The sequence below is a fragment of the Eriocheir sinensis genome, chromosome 7 (assembly GCF_024679095.1).
Source record: "Eriocheir sinensis breed Jianghai 21 chromosome 7, ASM2467909v1, whole genome shotgun sequence".
Lineage (NCBI taxonomy): Eukaryota > Metazoa > Arthropoda > Malacostraca > Decapoda > Varunidae > Eriocheir > Eriocheir sinensis.
The window spans coordinates 16,670,281-16,687,277 of NC_066515.1; the positions used below are offsets into that span (position 1 = coordinate 16,670,281).

At 46.9% G+C, this 16,997-nt stretch overlaps 2 protein-coding genes across 26 annotated transcripts in view; both read right to left on the reverse strand.

The window, feature by feature from the left end:
• LOC126993270 (sister chromatid cohesion protein PDS5 homolog B-B-like) overlaps positions 1-8,306 on the reverse strand; it is a 39,061-nt gene extending 30,755 nt beyond the window's left edge. For 4 of the 6 annotated variants that reach the window (XM_050852252.1, XM_050852255.1, XM_050852236.1 and 1 more), the window contains exons 1-5: positions 8,113-8,306; positions 5,785-5,938; positions 2,482-2,631; positions 1,670-1,854; positions 246-453 (exon numbers count right to left, since the gene is read on the reverse strand). In XM_050852252.1, the coding sequence (XP_050708209.1) occupies positions 246-453; positions 1,670-1,854; positions 2,482-2,631; positions 5,785-5,931 (690 nt within the window). In that variant the 5' untranslated portion in view covers positions 5,932-5,938; positions 8,113-8,306. The other 2 variants (XM_050852241.1, XM_050852244.1) reach the window with 2 other exon arrangements.
• A 3,422-nt stretch (positions 8,307-11,728) lies between these two features.
• The window catches only part of LOC126993306 (phosphatidylinositol-binding clathrin assembly protein LAP-like), a 78,156-nt gene continuing 72,887 nt past the window's right edge, over positions 11,729-16,997 (reverse strand). For 19 of the 20 annotated variants that reach the window (XM_050852363.1, XM_050852343.1, XM_050852321.1 and 16 more), the window contains 3 exons: positions 15,759-15,966; positions 14,367-14,497; positions 11,729-14,085 (listed from right to left, as the gene is read on the reverse strand). In XM_050852363.1, coding sequence (XP_050708320.1) covers positions 14,375-14,497; positions 15,759-15,966 — 331 coding nt within the window. In that variant the 3' untranslated portion in view covers positions 11,729-14,085; positions 14,367-14,374. The remainder of the gene's footprint in view (positions 14,086-14,366; positions 14,498-15,758; positions 15,967-16,997) is intronic. The other variant, XM_050852269.1, reaches the window with a different exon arrangement.

The window sequence follows — 16,997 nt, forward strand, 5'->3', positions numbered from 1 at the left end:
ATCATCAGCTTGGAGCAATGGCGGCATCATGGCCGTGTATCCTGGAGACAGCCTCAGACGCACTCTAGCCTATAACTTGAACTCTATGGAAAGGACAGATTGGAGTTGAGTGGCCACATGTGGCACTGCCTGTATAGCCAATATGGTCCATTCATCCCCTCCCCTTCCCAGCCCTTCCCAATTCATCCCCTCCCTTTCCCTTCTAGCCCTTCCCAATTCATCCCCTCCCCTTCCCAGCCACTCACCGCCTGGATATAAGGTTCCAGGGTGTCGGAGCACTTGACGATCAGCTCCTTGGCGATCTGGTAGGCGTTCCTCCGCTGGGACTTGGCCGGCTCCACCACATTCATGAGGATGATGTCCAGCAGGTCATTGGACACCACGTCGCTCTCGTTTATGAGCGGACACAGCACGTCCAGCATAAACGACTTGACCTTGCCGCTGTGTTCGTCGCTGTGGGAACGGACGAGTTAGTTACACGAATAAGTGAGTGAGTGAGTGAGTGATTGAGTGAGTAAGAGGAAAAGGAAGGGATGATAGCATGAGGGAGGAAAATAAGAGGTAAAGAAGGGAGGAAGAGATGGAGGGAAAAAGGGGTAAGAAAAGGAGGTGGAGACATAGGGAAAAGGGAGTAAGAAAGGATATGGTGATCGAGGGAATAATTTAGTGAGTGAGTGTAAGGAATAGAAGATAGGGTGAGGGAGGGATAAATAGGGTAGGGAAGGAGAGAAGGAAAGGGCAGATAATAAAGTGAAAACAGAAACAGGAAAGGAAGAAAAATGATAATAGGAAGAGAGAAAAGAGAGATAAAGAGACAGAAAGAGTGTGTGTGTGTGTGTGTGTGTTCCTATTGCTGTTGTCATGGTAACTGATTTGTTTATACTATGCACAAGGGATGAAGGAAGGAAGGATAAGGGAGGGAAAGAGAGGAAAAGAAAGGAAAAGGGAGGGAAAGAGGAAAGGGAAAGAAAGGAAAAGGGAGGGAAAGAGGAAAGGGAAAGAAAGGAAGGGAAAGGAAAAGAAAGGAAGGGAAAGGAAGAGAAAGGGAAAGCAAAGGAGGAAAGAAAGGAAAAGAGTAAGGAAAGAAAGCAATAGGGAAAAGGAAAAGGAAACTGAGACAAAATGCTGGAAGAAAAAGGAAGATGAGGAAGGGAAAACAAAGAAAAAGAAAAGGGAAAAGAAACTAAGAAGACATAAGGGTAGAGGAGAAAGAAGAATTCCAAAGAGAAAGTAACCATAGGGAAGGGAATTTTACACATTGAAAACAAAAAACAATATAACAACACCTATATTCCAAGTTGACCATTCCTCGGCCACCAAAAGTGGACCACAAGTTCCAACAAAGTTTCCTTAATGTGCCTAGTTGTGGCCAGGCAGTTTTTCCACACACCACAATATTTTCTTCCTGTCAGTTTTCAGCCCAAGGACTGCACTCATCCTTACAAATAGTATATCAGTGGCTTTGTTATTAGTTGTAGTTTTACATGACATAATAAATTACTTGTGCTTAAACAGAAAATGATGCCACTGGCTGTATATAAGCATGTCCCATTCACGCCATTCACGGGAAAGTATGCCTGGATCCTAAGCATACATACACATCACTGGCATGAAGGTGTGCGAGAGGGTTACAGACTGGATAAGAAGAACTGAAGTAAACCAAACCTACTTGACAATATTGAAGATGAGTCTGAAGAGCTTGCAAAATATCTCCTGGCAGTCCTCCAGCTCAAAGCACATGTTGAAGGACTTGACGTAGGCAAGGTTCTCCAGCAGGTAAAAGTAGCGCTTGAAGGCGGGGTCCTTGGGGTCCTTGAGGCCGCCCAGCTGCTTGATCAGGAACATGAAGATGGTCTGCGAGGGAAGGCAGGGCTAGAATGGGCACAGCTAAGGCCGAACAAACACAGAAATGGGTACAGCTAAGGATGAACAAACACAGAAATGGGCACAGCTAAGGATGAACAAACACAGAAATGGGTACAGCTAAGGATGAACAAACACAGAAATGGGTACAGCTAAGGATGAACAAACACAGAAATGGGTACAGCTAAGGATGAACAAACACAGAAATGGGTACAGCTAAGGATGAACAAACACAGAAATGGGTACAGCTAAGGATGAACAAACACAGAAATGGGTACAGCTAAGGATGAACAAACACAGAAATGGGCACAGCTAAGGATGAACAAACACAGAAATGGGTACAGCTAAGGATGAACAAACACAGAAATGGGCACAGCTAAGGATGAACAAACACAGAAATGGGTACAGCTAAGGATGAACAAACACACAAATGGGCACAGCTAAGGATGAACAAGCGTGGCAATGGGTAACAGCTTCATCTCAAAACAACAGAATATCAAAACAGTCTGAAAACGGAGGAGGACAAGAAAGAAGAAAAGGAGGAGGAGGAGGCACAAAAGAACTATAGCAACAAGTTCATATATTGAGTGACCATGCTTTGACCTTTCCGTGACCTACCTTGACCTGGGCGGGATCTTTGTAGGGAGCCTCGGGTGCATAGACTCGTAGAATGTCAGCGATGCAGCACGCGATGAGGAGCTGAACATCGCGACTTCCATATGTCAGGAAAAACTCGTCGGCGATATGCATGGCCAGCGGAATGTACTCCTGGGGATGAGGTGGTGTTGAGGGGTGTTGAAGTGGTGGTAAGTGGTGGTGAATGGTGTTGAGGTGGTGAAGTGATGTTGAGTGGTGTTGAAGTGGTGCCGAGGTTGTAGTGAGTGGTGTTGAGTGGTGATGAAATGGGGTTATGTGGTGTTGAGAGGTGTTGAGGGGTGGTAAGTGGTGTAGAGTGGTCACGTGGTGGTGAGTGGTGAGTGTCAGTGAGGTGATGATTGAGTGGTAGTGAGGTGTTGAAGTGGTGTTAAGTGGAGCTGAGGTGGTGTTAAGTGGAGTTGAGGTGGTGTTAAGTGGAGTTGAGGTGGTGTTAAGTGGAGTTGAGGTGGTGTTAAGTGGAGCTGAGGTGGTGTTAAGTGGAGTTGAGGTGGTGTTAAGTGGAGTTGAGGTGGTGTTAAGTGGAGTTGAGGTGGTGTTATGTGGAGATGAGGTGGTGTTAAGTGGAGTTGAGGTGGTGTTAAGTGGAGTTGAGGTGGTGTTATGTGGAGATGAGGTGGTGTTAAGTGGAGCTGAGGTGATGTTAAGTGGAGTTGAGGTGTTAAGTGGAGCTGAGGTGGTGTTAAGTGGAGTTGAGGTGGTGTTAAGTGGAGTTGAGGTGGTGTTAAGTGGAGTTGAGGTGGTGTTAAGTGGAGTTGAGGTGGTGTTAAGTGGAGTTGAGGTGGTGTTAAGTGGAGTTGAGGTGGTGTTAAGTGGAGTTGAGGTGGTGTTATGTGGAGATGAGGTGGTGTTAAGTGGAGCTGAGGTGATGTTAAGTGGAGTTGAGGTGTTAAGTGGAGTTGAGGTGGTGTTAAGTGGAGTTGAGGTGGTGTTAAGTGGAGTTGAGGTGGTGTTATGTGGAGTTGAGGTGGTGTTATGTGGAGTTGAGGTGGTGTTATGTGGAGATGAGGTGGTGTTAAGTGGAGCTGAGGTGGTGTTAAGTGGAGTTGAGGTGTTATGTGGAGATGAGGTGGTGTTAAGTGGAGCTGAGGTGGTGTTAAGTGGAGTTGAGGTGTTAAGTGGAGCTGAGGTGGTGTTAAGTGGAGTTGAGGTGGTGTTATGTGGAGATGAGGTGGTGTTAAGTGGAGCTGAGGTGGTGTTAAGTGGAGTTGAGGTGTTAAGTGGAGCTGAGGTGGTGTTAAGTGGAGTTGAGGTGGTGTTAAGTGGAGTTGAGGTGGTGTTAAGTGGAGCTGAGGTGGTGTTAAGTGGAGCTGAGGTGGTGTTAAGTGGAGTTGAGGTGTTATGTGGAGATGAGGTGGTGTTAAGTGGAGTTGAGGTGGTGTTAAGTGGTGTTTAAGTAGTGTTGAGGTGGGGTTTAGTGGTGGAGCCGGTCATTCACCCATGCAGTCATCCATTTCTACCCATTCATCTGCTTATCTAGCCAGCCAGTCATTCAGTCAGCATTCTGCATTTGCCCATCCACCAGTAACTCATCCACCTCTATCCACTCATCCAGCCAGTCAGTTAGTATTTGTGTGTAGGAAGGGAAAGGAAGGAGATGGGTAGGAGGGGAAAGGAAGGAGATGGGGAGGAAGGGAAGGGAAGGAGATGGATAGGAAGGGAAGCAGATGGGTAGGAAGGGAAGGGAAGGAGATGGGTAGGAAGGGAAGGGAAGGGAAGGGAAGGAGATGGGTAGGAAGGGAAGGAGATGGGTAGGAAGGGAAGGGAAGGGAAGGAGATGGGTAGGAAGGGAAGGGAAGGAGATGGGTAGGAAGGGAAGGGAAGGGAAGGAGATGGGTAGGAAGGGAAGGGAAGGAGATGGGTAGGAAAGGAAGGGAAGGGAAGGAGATGGGTAGGAAGGGAAGGGAAGGAGATGGGTAGGAGATGGGTAGGAAGGGAAGGAAGGAAGATGGGTAGGAAGGGAAGGGAAGGAGATGGGTAGATGGGTAGGAAGGGAAGGGAAGGAGATGGGTAGGAAGGGAAGGGAAGGGAAGGAGATGAGTAGGAAGGGAAGGGAAGATGAGTAGGAAGGGAAGGGAAGGAGATGGGTAGGAAGGGAAGGGAAGGGAAGGAGATGGGTAAGAAGGGAAGGGAAGGAGATGGGTAGAAAAGGAAGGGAAGGAGATGGGTAGGAAGGGAAGGGAAGGAGATGGGTAGGAAGGGAAGGGAAGAGAAGGAGACTGGTAGGAAGGGAAGGAGATGGGGAGGAAGGGAAGGGAAGGAAATGGGTAGGAAGGGAAGGGAAGGGAAGGAGATGGATAGGAAGGGAAGGGAAGGGAAGATGGGTAGGAAGGGAAGGGAAGAGAAGATGGGAAGGAAGGGAAGGGAAGGGAAGGAAAGGAGATGGGTAGGAAGGGAAGGGAAGGGAAGGAGATGGGTAGGAAGGGAAGGGCAGGAGATTTGTAGGAAGGGAAGGGAAGGGAAGGGAAGGGAAGGGAAGGAAATGAGGAGGAAGGGAAGGGAAGGAAATGGGGAGGAAGGGAAGGGAAGGAGATGGGTAGGAAGGGAAGGGAAGGGAAGGAGATGGGTAGGAAAGGAAGGGAAGGAGATGGGTAGGAAGGGAAGGAAGGAAGGGAAGGAAAGGGAAGGGAAGATGGGTAGGAAAGGAAGGGAAGAAGATGGGTAGGAAGGGAAGGGAAAAAGATGGGTAGGAAAGGAAGGGAAGGGAAGGAGATGGGTAGGAAGGGAAGGTAAGGGATGAAGATGGGTAGGAAGGGAAGGTAAGGGATGGAGATGGGTAGGAAGGGAAGGGAAGGAGATGGGTAGGAAGGGAGGGAAAGTTGATGGGTAGGAAGGGAAGGGAAGGGAAGGAGATGGGTAGGAAGGGAAGGGAAGGAGATGGGTAGGAAGGGAAGGGAAGGAGATGGGTAGGAAGGGAAGGGAAGGAGATGGGTAGGAAGGGAATGGAAGGAGATGGGTAGGAAGGGAAGGGAAGGAGATGGGTAGGAAGGGAAGGGAAGGAGATGGGTAGGAAGGGAAGGGAAGGAGATGGGTAGGAAGGGAAGGGAAGGAGATGGGTAGGAAGGGAACGGAAGATGGGTAGTAAGGGAAGGGAAGGAGATAGGAAAAGGTTTGTCATCCATCTCTATCCATTCATACAGTCAGTCACCCATTTCCATCCACCCATCCAGTCATCTAGTCAGTGTTCATGTGTTCATCCATCCAGGAATCAGTCACCCATCTCTATCCACTCATCCAGTTTGCTTGAGCGTTCATCCATGCACCCACCTGATAGGCCCCATCATCCTGGCCCATGGATTGCAGTGTGTGTGCTAGCGTCTTCAGCCGGCGGATCAGCTCATCCGACCCCACATCCTCCGTCACCTCCCGGCACCCCGGAGGGTACAGGATGGCAAGGTTGTCCCCGCGGCCCATCGCTGCTCTGGGGGGGGAGGGAGACTGTCAGTTAGGGAGGAGGGAGGAGGAAGGGTTGTTAGGGGGAAAGAGGAGAAGGAGGAGGAGGAAAAAAGGTTTCTAAGGGGGAGGAAGGGAGGAGGAAAGAGGGGTATCAGTGTGGGGGAGAGAAGATCAGGAGGGAAAAGTGGAGGAGGAGAAAGGGGTGCTAAGAGGAGGGACAGGAGGAAAGAGGGGTGTCAGTAAGGAGGGAGAAGAGGGAGGGAAGGGCTGTGAGGAGGAGGAGGAGAAAGGGGTATCAGTTGGGGGGATGGGGGGCAAGAGGAAGGGTGTTGGAAGGGGGAAAAGGTGAGGAGAAAGGGCTGCTAAGGGGAGGAGGAGAAAGAGGTGACAGATGGGGGAATGGAGGGCAAGAGGAAGGGTGTTGATAGGGGGAGAAGGTGAGGAGAAAGGGCTGCTAAGGGGGAGGAGGAGGAAGAAAAAGGGGTGTCACTTGGTGGGGCAAGAGGAAGGGCACCAGTGGAGGGAAGAAAGGGGGAGGAAGGGCCATAAAGGTTACTGGCTGTTCTTAATCACTAAATAAAAACAATAAATAATAAATAAAGATCTGTTGTTACTCGATCACAGTTATTACTTTAGTTACTACATTTATTCACGGTTCTTGTATTGGCATTGGCCCACTGTAAGGACAGTTTCAAATCTATTTATATCCAGATGTTAGGTTGATAAAGCTATGTTTGTTTTCTGGGAATATGAAGGCAAGGTTATATGAATGGTTTGGTATGGATAGATTTTTCCTAGGTATTTTTCTAATTATATGACATCACTTGGCCAAGGACACTAAGCTAAGGCTAACACGCCCTTATTTATTAACATCTATGCCTGCTATAGTAAAGGTGGCATTAGTCTTCATCAACACTACTGTGGCTGCTTTGTCTTTTAGACCCATATATCAAGGCGTGGTTAGTTTAGTTGATTTTTTTATATAACTTTTTATGATTGAGTTTGTAATGTGTCGACTTAACTCTGAAAATCCAACACTTCAAACAAGCAATCTCCAACCCCAAGAATAGAAGTAAAAAGCCAAACCACCCACATGATTTGATAAATACAAGCATCTGAGTACGAAATACGTCAACCTAACTCCATGAAAATCCAATACCTCTAACTAACTAACACCATCCCAAAATACCTAGCACTTAATAAATGCTAACCTAACTTAAACTAACTTGATTAACTTAAAGAGTACTAATACCAGTGTTGATTTTCCCATTAATTAATTGTTATATCACCAGGCCAGACAACAAACAGGTAACAAAAACACTGTCTAATTTACGCCCGAGGAAATTAGTAAATCATCAAAACCCTCCCTGCCAAGTATAAATCAAGGAGCCTTGGGACAGGGGTAGGGCAATAAGGGAGAGCAAGTCCAACTCCCTGCCTTCATTTATAAGGGAGGGTGCAGAGGCTTGGGGCAGGGTGAGGAAGGCCAGGGAGTAGGGAGTTTAGGAGCCAGGGAGGTAAACTGGGTAAAAGGAGGTGGTGAAGGAGGAGTAGAGTAAGTCCATCTCCCTGCCTCGTCTACAGGGAGCTGGCTGGCACAGGGACATAACAGGGTGCAGGAAGACTTGGGGCAGGGTGAGGAAGGTCAGGGAACAGGGAGGTAAACAGGGTGGGTGATAAGGTGGTAAGGGTGCACAAGTCCATCTCCCTGACTCGTCAACAAGGGAAGGTGCAGGGAGGAGGCTGGCAGGGGAACATAACAGGGAGTAGGGAGGCTTGGGGCAGGGACAGGGGCAGGGTGAGTGATAGGGAGAGTAAGGGTGCGTAAGTCCAGCTCCCTGCCTCGTCTACAAGGGAGGGTGCAGGGAGGAGGCTGGCAGGGGGACATAACAGGGAGGCTTGGGGCAGGGACAAGGGCAGGGTGAGTGATAGGGTGGCAAGGGAGAGTAAGGTAGCGTAAGTCCAGCTCCCTGCCTCGTCTACAAGGGAGGGTGCAGGGAGGAGGCTGGCAGGGGGACATAAGGGGGGCGCATCTCCCTGCCTGGCGTGTCCCCGGGGCCGAGGGAGGGCAGGGAGCAGGGTGGTGGCAGGGGGCGGCGGCAGGGAGCGGCAGGGCGTCCTCGGGCGGCATTAATAGGAGTTTCCCACAAAAGATGGCACTGTCCTCCTGGCCCGTGGCACCATTCCCGCCTCTGTCACCTTTGCGTGCCTCTCTCCGCGTCCCTCGGCGGCGTACTCCAGCGGTGCCTCGCCCCTGCGGAGGCTCACATAGCAGGGCAGCGGCGCGAGGGGGAAAAGACGCTGTTAAATAAGGCTGCGGCGCTAAATATGGCGGGAAACGTGTCCACCGCCTCTCCTTTCTTCAGCGGTTCACTCTCGCGGCAACAGATGGCGGTGAGCGGCGCCCTCCATCTTGCCCTATTTTATCTCGTATTTTAGGGATATCACGCCTCTCCAGCAGGGTTTTAAGGTCATATTAACGTGTTTTCAATTTTCTAGATCGTTTCTAAGGGTCTAATTGATTTCTGTCTTGTCCATGAATGAATTGGTGTGAAGTTAGTGTGATGAGTTTGTATGAGGTATTTTCTTTCTATGAGAGGTTTTCAGGGTATCAGTAACTTGCTATTAATTTTTTAGATCCATTTTTAGGGGTCTAACAAGGCTGGAAGGCTCTCCGTTATGAACTAACATAATTTCTGTTTGGGGGTTATCAACGGCTTTACACCTCCCTGGACGGCCTTTTGAATCTCCAGCAATACTTTTTTGTTGTTTCCGTGTTTTTTGGAGCTCTAGAAACGCTTATTATGGCCTATTTTAAGCCGGCGAGATGCATTCACCAACCCTCGATCGTATAACCTCTCTTATATCTCGACAAATGCAACGATGCCCATCAAGATTTGCTGACTGAAGTAGACCAAGCTGATACCAGGGCTGAGTTTTTGTTGTTCAGACACTTGCACTGTAGATATACCCTGTAATAAAAAGCTAATAATAAAAACACTTGACAATACAGCTTGGGTCGAGTGGCCAGTGGGAAGGGGGAGGGGGGGGGGCGAACGAGGCCCCCGCATATATCTGCTAAAAATTAATTAAGGTCCACTCGCTGAAAAAGTCACAACGAAAAACTAGGGTGAAAAGTCCCATGCTTATCGCTTTGACAGCAGGAAAATGCACCCAGAAATGTCAACTTTTCAAAACCCAAACCCACCGGCTGATTTGGCTCGCCTGATCGGTGGCCACTCGCCCCCCATGCCTACAAAGGTCCACATTTTTTAGTGGAAAGAGACCCCCTCCTTTTACTAAGTACGGCCCTGCAATACATACACAAGCCTTTATTTTTTTTAGCACTTGTCCCCTACGTACCATTGTATCTTTTTAGTTTCCTAGTACTACCCTTCTCCCTTGTTGTTTACCTGCAACAATAAACTATCAATCAATCAATCACATGTATCATTATATATATATATATATAGTTGTATAATCACACTATGTACTGCCTGGGGGTTGGGATGGCATATCTTTCCTCCCTTTTCCTTTGTTGTTTACTTGCATCAATAAACAATGAATCAATCAAAACGGTTAACACGACTGGGCACATCTATATAAGAAGACATATATCAGCACACACTTGTATAATGCCAGGTTAAGTATGGAATATGTATAGCTACACAAAATCACAAAAGTAGGTATACAAGTATTGTATAAGCAATGATCGAAGTGTGTCTCCCTCCGACTGCGTATATACATTCCATACTTATTAACCTTCTGGCATTACACACATAACATATAGAGAGACAGGTAGGTTAATGCCTATCATCGCTGCGGTCCTCGGCTTGCATACGGCGAACTCAATTAAAAAAAAAAAAAAGGTAATTAAACTTCTCGGAGGGATATCATAAATTAAGTTCCACGTCCCCTATAGTACCACACTGACTTATATATTCTCCACCATCTTTTTTTTTATTTTGTACGTGTGTTTGTCTCGAGATCGGTAACTTGTCAAAATTTTCTTCTTCCTCCTCTTGTCAAATTTCATCGTCCCTTGCACTTCCTCTTGTCAAAATTTTCTTCTTCCTCCTCTTCTTTTGACCTGTATCTATTTGCATTGCTTCGTAGGTCCTCCTCCTCCTCTTGGTACTCTCATCTTATTCACACACTTTGCTTTACGATGGCGTTACCTTATTTTCCTTTCCTCCCTGTCATTCATATTAATTTTCATACTCAATGTAAACAAAAAATGGTTCGCCCGAGAGCCACAGATGTCGCCCCCGGACTCCCGCCTTTATTTGAACTCCCTTATTCTGCCACCACCGCTCTGTCATTGCCTCGACACAGACCACACTTGCCAGAGCTTTTTTCCTCCCTTCCTCCTTTTCTTTTTCCTTCCATATCTCCTCTTCCTCTTTCCCTTTCCTCCCCTTTCCTGCTTGCTTTCTCCCTTCCCCATCTATAGTTTCACTCTTCCCATTCCACTCCCAAGCTTAATGCCAAACAATGCCTCTCGTCCTCTCACTCTTCATTCTTTTACATTCTCCTCCTTTTCTCGTTACCCTTCTCTCTCTCTCTCTCTTCCTCCTGTTACATCGATCCTCAAGACAGAGATATGAGATAGGACGGTATGGAGGGAGGGAAAAGAAGAAAAGATAAGAAAGGAATGTAAGGAAGAAGAGGGAGGAAGGGACAAAAGGAAGGGAGGAGGGAGAAAGAAAAGGTAGAAAGGAAGGAAACAAAAAAGAATAGAAAAAAAGAAGAAAGGAAGGAAGGACAGATGAAAGGAAAGGGAGAGAAGAGAATGAAATGCAGAGAGAGAGAGATAGAGAGCTACCTTACTGTCTTCTGGTATTTTTTAGTTTTGATTATAGACTGACTTTCTCTTACTTTCCCTTCACTTTACCTTTGCCATGTGAGAACTAACTTACATAAACTATCACTTTTTACTTCCTCAATGCTATTCAATCATTTTTGGGTTATTTATAGTTGTCTTTGAGTATTTTGTATAATTCCAATTGTCACTTTTTGCTTTCCCCTCTCTCTTTCTTTACCAATTTTAGTCACTTTCTCTTGCTTCCCTATTTCATCTATTTTACTTTCCTCTTTACCAATTTTAGACACTCTTGCTTCCCTCTTTCCTCTTTACCAATTTTAGACACTCTTGCTTCCCTCTTTCCTCTTTACTAATTTTAGACACTCTTGCTTCCCTCTTTCCTCCTTACTAATTTTAGACACTCTTGCCTCCCTCTTTCCTCTTTACCAATTTTAGACTCTTGCTTCCCTCTTTCCTCTTTACCAATTTTAGACACTCTTGCTTCCCTCTTTCCTCTTTACTAATTTTAGACACTCTTGCTTCCCTCTTTCCTCTTTACTAATTTTAGACACTCTTGCCTCCCTCTTTCCTCTTTACTAATTTTAAGTCACTTTCTCTTGCTACCTTCTTTCCTCTTTACCAATTTTGGTCTTTCTCTTGCTTTCCTCTTAACCAATTTGTCACTCTTGCTTCTTTCCTCTTTACCAATCCTGGTGGTAGTTTGACCCTTCTTCTATACCATGAACATAAAAGAAACACTCATTAGAACCTGACTTATCTTTTTGGTGTTTGGAAATAGTTGATGTGAGGGGTGGAAGGGTCTGACAGTACTGACCTTTCTCTCTTAATGGCTACACCTAATTAACATACTGACAGGTGGAAAGGTAGGCATAAAGGGAATCAGAGTTAGGTACATAACCCTGATCCCAGTAATTAAAAATTGGCTCCACTAAGACAGTGTTAAGCCTGACACATCCATTCTGAGCAAGGTATGCAAGGAGAGTCACTCTATTACCATCTTCAACATTTATTCATAATTGTTCCAAAACTCGTCGCATTCCCAACACGTGAGAACTCGGCGTGGTAGTCGGCAGGACCTGCGATCACCACCCGGATCAGATCTCGCACTAGTTAATACGTGATGATGGGTCTTTTAACAGTAATAAATAACTTCCCTTCTCAGAACCAAATTTATGTAGAGTAATTTCTTTAATTCCCAACCATCTACCACAACATTGAGGCTGCCATTGATGCTACAGGATGATGCAGTGTTGGGGCAGGGCAGGGCAGGACCCGGTGCCGGGCGTCTCTCCTCCTGGCTTGTAAGGCCGGGCACCGGGGGGGCTGATGGCCGCGCCTCAGCTCAGACTCGGCCCGGCAGCAGCCCTCACAACCTGCGAGCTTAAGTGAGTGTGTGGGACCTGTGGGCGGCTTGTGCCTGCCGCCGAGGCCAGGGGGGGGGCACGTGTGTGTCTGTGTGTATGTGTGTGTGTGTGTGTGTGTGTGTGTGTGTGTGTGTGTGTGTGTGTGTGTGTGTGTGTGTGTGTGTGTGTGTGTGTGTGTGTGTGTGTGTGTGTGTGTGTGTGCGTGTGTGTGTGTGTGCGTGCGCATGTGTGCATGCGTGTGTGTGTGTGTGTGCTGCCGGGGCCTGCCCTGCTCCTGCCGCCCCACAGCTGTGAGACACTCTCAGACCGGCCGTCATGGGGAAGGAAACATTGCGTGTTACAATGATCCTGGATATATTTTTTTTCATTTTACAAGTCACAATCAATTGTTCAACTCTCAAATCATCATCTTGTGGATTTTGCCTGAGAATTCCTCACACATCATAACTGAATAAATATTATATATATTTAACATATCCAGTTTAAAGGCTTTGTTACATATGGAATAATACTTACCACTATGCCAGCCGCTGCCGGCCACTGGCGTCCGGCCCGGCGGGCCAGAAATAATGCCACATCTGTGTACGACCTACTTACAGGGAAGATTGGGGTTCCTAGGGTAAGCAAGGTCTTTGCCGCAGACTCGGTGCACACAACCAACCTTTGTTACTAGCGGGTTGAGTATTATCTGGCGAATTTAAGTTAGATATGTTCAACATGCACGACTACTTCACAGTCTGGCCAGGCAGGCAGGGGCGGCGGCCCTGCGCCCCGGCCGGCCCAGCAGCCCCCACTGCTCCTCCCCCCGGCCGCTGGGCACCCCGGGGCCCAGCCCGCCCCAACCCCCCGCCGCCAGGTGCACAATGACACGTCTCACAGACTTGGAATGCACACAACACATTTTGTAACAACTACACTCACTGCAACGCCTCGCTCCCTCCCTCTATGTACACCTAATGAAAAACTTGCTAGATACTGAGATACAGAGGCAACCCACACCCCTCTCGGCCAGGCCGTGTGGCACCCGCCCCAAGGCAGCGTCCGGGGCATTTCAGACGGTGACGACAGCAGCTCTGCTCTGCCCAGCGGCCCAGGGGAGGCCAGATGGCCAGGGGTGAGCGCGCCCCAGCCTGCCAGGGGCCGTGGTGGTGTCCTGCAGTGTCCTGCCCAGCCCTGGTGCCTGGTTGTGGCTGCCGGTCCTGCCCTGCGTGCCTCGCAGTGGCGGGAATAAATATAATACAAGGCTGCTCACTGTGCTGCTACAACAACAACAACAACAAATCCTCCGCCTCCTCCACGCGCTGCTTCCCAAGAGTCCAACCAACTTTTGGCTTGTAGTAGACAATGGAATGTACAATTTATATAGTAGTATAATACAATTTCCTTCCGCTTACAACTAAAATGAAATCCTACTATACAGTTGAAGCCTAGATGATGAGTTTCTTGTGTCTGTCGCTGTGTCTGCTGACTGGACATTGTCGTGTGGAGACCAACGGCAGTAACATCTTCCTTGTTGGCGGCATCGCAAACATCCGACACAAACACTCAATCATCCGACACACACACACACACACACACACACACACACAAACACACACACACAAACACACACACACACACACACACATACACACAGCGGCGGTGGTTAGTCTCGCCTGCAACATGACCTACGACCTACCGGGGGGAAATAAACGTGACGACAAACAAACAAACGAACAAACAGGATGATTCGCCCCAAAACATCACTGCCGCTACGCTCGAAAATGGAAAATAAAGACATGCATCATTTTTTTGGCCTGACAACAACAAACAGTCTGATCTACTAGCACACGATTTATCTTCTGGCCCCAAGAGCTCGGCCGGTGCCAGGCAGGGCGAGGCTAATGGAAAATGAAGCCACGACACTAATTACGCACGTGGTGGTAGTGAAGGCGACGCGCCCTGCCGCGTTACTACCAGTATTATGCCTCTAGCGCTGCACGGCTGGGGGGAAGAGAGAGAGCGGAAGATTAGTCAATGGGAGAGATTAATCAACATGAGCAGTTCTATCACACACACACACACACACACACACACACACACACACACACACACACACACACACACACACACACATCAAAGAAAAAGGCAACCAAAGTAAATAAATGAGTTGGAAAGTAAAAAAAGATATTTGAAAAGCAGAAATAAAGTCAAGTGGAAAAAAAATCAACATCCCCCCCACACACACACACACACACAAACAGAGTGACCTGCGCTCCACCAACCTGCAGTGTTACAGGGCACCGAATGGGTCGAAGGCAGCGGGTTGTGAGGGCTGTGCTGGGGCGGCCCCGGGCTGGCTGACGGCGGCCGGGAAGCTACCCCCCATCACACCCCCCGCCATGGGCATACCCTGCTGATGTGGGAAGAAGGGGGGGAGGGTGAGACAGGGGCTTGGTAAGAGTGTAGAGGTCAATATTATTAAATATGTCGGGCTCCTACGACTATTTCCCAAGGCCACAGAGAAGATTAACCGGGTTTTCATGGGTGCTTTTTCTCGTTCAAGATGCAGAGGACAGGTAAAACTATCACCAGGATCACAAAACAGCCCATGAATATCCCAGCAACTTCTACGAGAGGCTTTTCAAGTAGGCGAACTGAGACACCAATACTTTTAAGAATATGTTCTAGTGAGTGTTTTTCCTGTTCATGGTGGAAAGACTACCTTGTCAGACTACCACTATAGTCTCTTTCAATTCACCTGTCCACCAACAAAGCAGGAATTTGATAAATGTGGCACCTGCGCATTTCTAGTTCATGAATGCGTGAAATTCAACTGTTGATAGACATTCAAGCTTATTTTTTAATAATATATTTGAATGTTTATGTATACAAAAAACAACTGTCATTTGCATTGATAATCTACCATACAAGGACATGAAAAGACAAGCTTGTATCAAATAACACAGTCACATCACTCTCAAACGTTCTATGGTTTTTCAAATTCATTGATTGATAGCTCATTTCAGGTTTATTTAAAGACATCTGGCTCTGCAAGTGCAAATAAAGGTATCGTAATAATTTACTGCTTGTAAATACCTATTATTAATCAAAGTAACATGAAATAGTAAATAATAACTGTTGAGTGCGATGCTAGACTATTTTTAATATTAGGCTACCCATGTTATTTATCTGCAACACATCAAAATTCCTATGAATCGTTCAAGTATGATCAGACTATACTGTTTGATATACAAGTTGTTTTTTCTTGTGCTTGTATGGTAGATTATATCAATGCAAATCGGCATGTTTGTGGTTCATATAAGAGGGCTTGAGTTTTTTTTAATACAAACACTCAAATATATCACTGAAAATATAAAGTTGATCTTCACGCAATCACAAACTAACAATGCGCAGGTGCCACATCCACGTTCACGAGTGGACAGACGGAATGAAACGGACTATAGTCTCCTAACACTACTAACACAGCCTCTACGGAAGCATTATCCAGTGTGGGAGTGTCAAGCTTATCTCCAAACACTACCCATGGAAACACTAACACAGCCTCTATGAAAGCATTATCCAGTGTGGTGTGTGAGCCCTGAGCTGTTTGAGAATACCAGTCAGAGTGTCCTGAATAAAAGCCTATGTCCTGCCACCCTAGTCTATCCCCTTACCATGGGCTGCTGAGGGAAGGTGCCGCCCATCTGCATGCCCGGGGCCCACTGTCCAGGCTGGGCGGCCACAGGCTGGGCCACGGCTGGGGCTGCCATGGGTTGCCCGGGCATGGCTGGACGGAAGCCCCCCATGGTAGCGGTGGGGGCAGCAGGGGTCCAGCTGGCACCGCCTGTCTTGCTCTGAGTCTTGGGGGAGTTCCACTGACCTCTGGCAGAAAGTGGGTTCATTTATTTATTTATTTATTTTTACATCAAAGGAGCAGCTCAAGGGCAAAAACAAAAACAGCAACAAAAAAGCCTGCTAGACGCTGCTCCAAACAAAATCAGAAAGAACGAGAGGCCAAAAGAGAGGCCAGTTTACTTCATCTTCAGTCAAGGAGAAAGACCAAGGACTGAACTTGATCAAGGGAACACAAGAATGCCAGGGAAAAGAGAACACCCAAAACAGGACCACCAAATATAGAGGAGAAGGTTATAGAAATGCTGCCTCTGATCTCTCCTTCTCTTGAGATGAAAGCTTATTGTTATTTTTTGTTGATATATTTTAAGTTATTCAGATCTTGGTGTTGTCTTCTATTATCACCAAACAGTTGCTCAGATCTAGGAATGGTGTCTTTTGTTGTGATATAAAGTTTGAATTCGGGTCTTGGTGTTCTTTTTTGTTGAAGTTACTCAGATCTTGGTTTTCCCTTCCAATAATATCACCAAACAGTTACTCAAATCTAGGTTTGGTGTGCTGTCTTCTGGTGTGATATTGTTAGTACTCAAGTATTGGTGTTGCCTGTCGGTAATAATAAAGTTACTCAGATTTTGGTGTCGTCTTCTATCAATATCACCAAACAGTTTCTCAAATCTAGGTTCGGTGTGCTGTCTTCTGGTGTGATAGTTACTCAGATTTTGGTGTCGTCATCTATCAATATCACCAAACAGTTTCTCAAATCTAGGTTCGGTGTGCTGTCTTCTGGTGTGATATTGTTAGTACTCAAGTATTAGTGTTGTCTGTTAATAATAATAGTTACTCAGATTTTGGTGTCGTCATCTATTAACATCACCAAAGTTTCTCAAATCTTGGTGTTGTCTAGTCACGTTGAAAACAAGTCTAGGTGGTGTGTTTTGTTAAGATTTTTACAGTTACTCTGATTTTGTTGGTGTCATCTATTAACCCGGTAGCAGTGGGGGTCATGTTTCTTAATGGTCCATCTAAGCGAGAGAAATGAGAAAAAATCATCACTCACACAA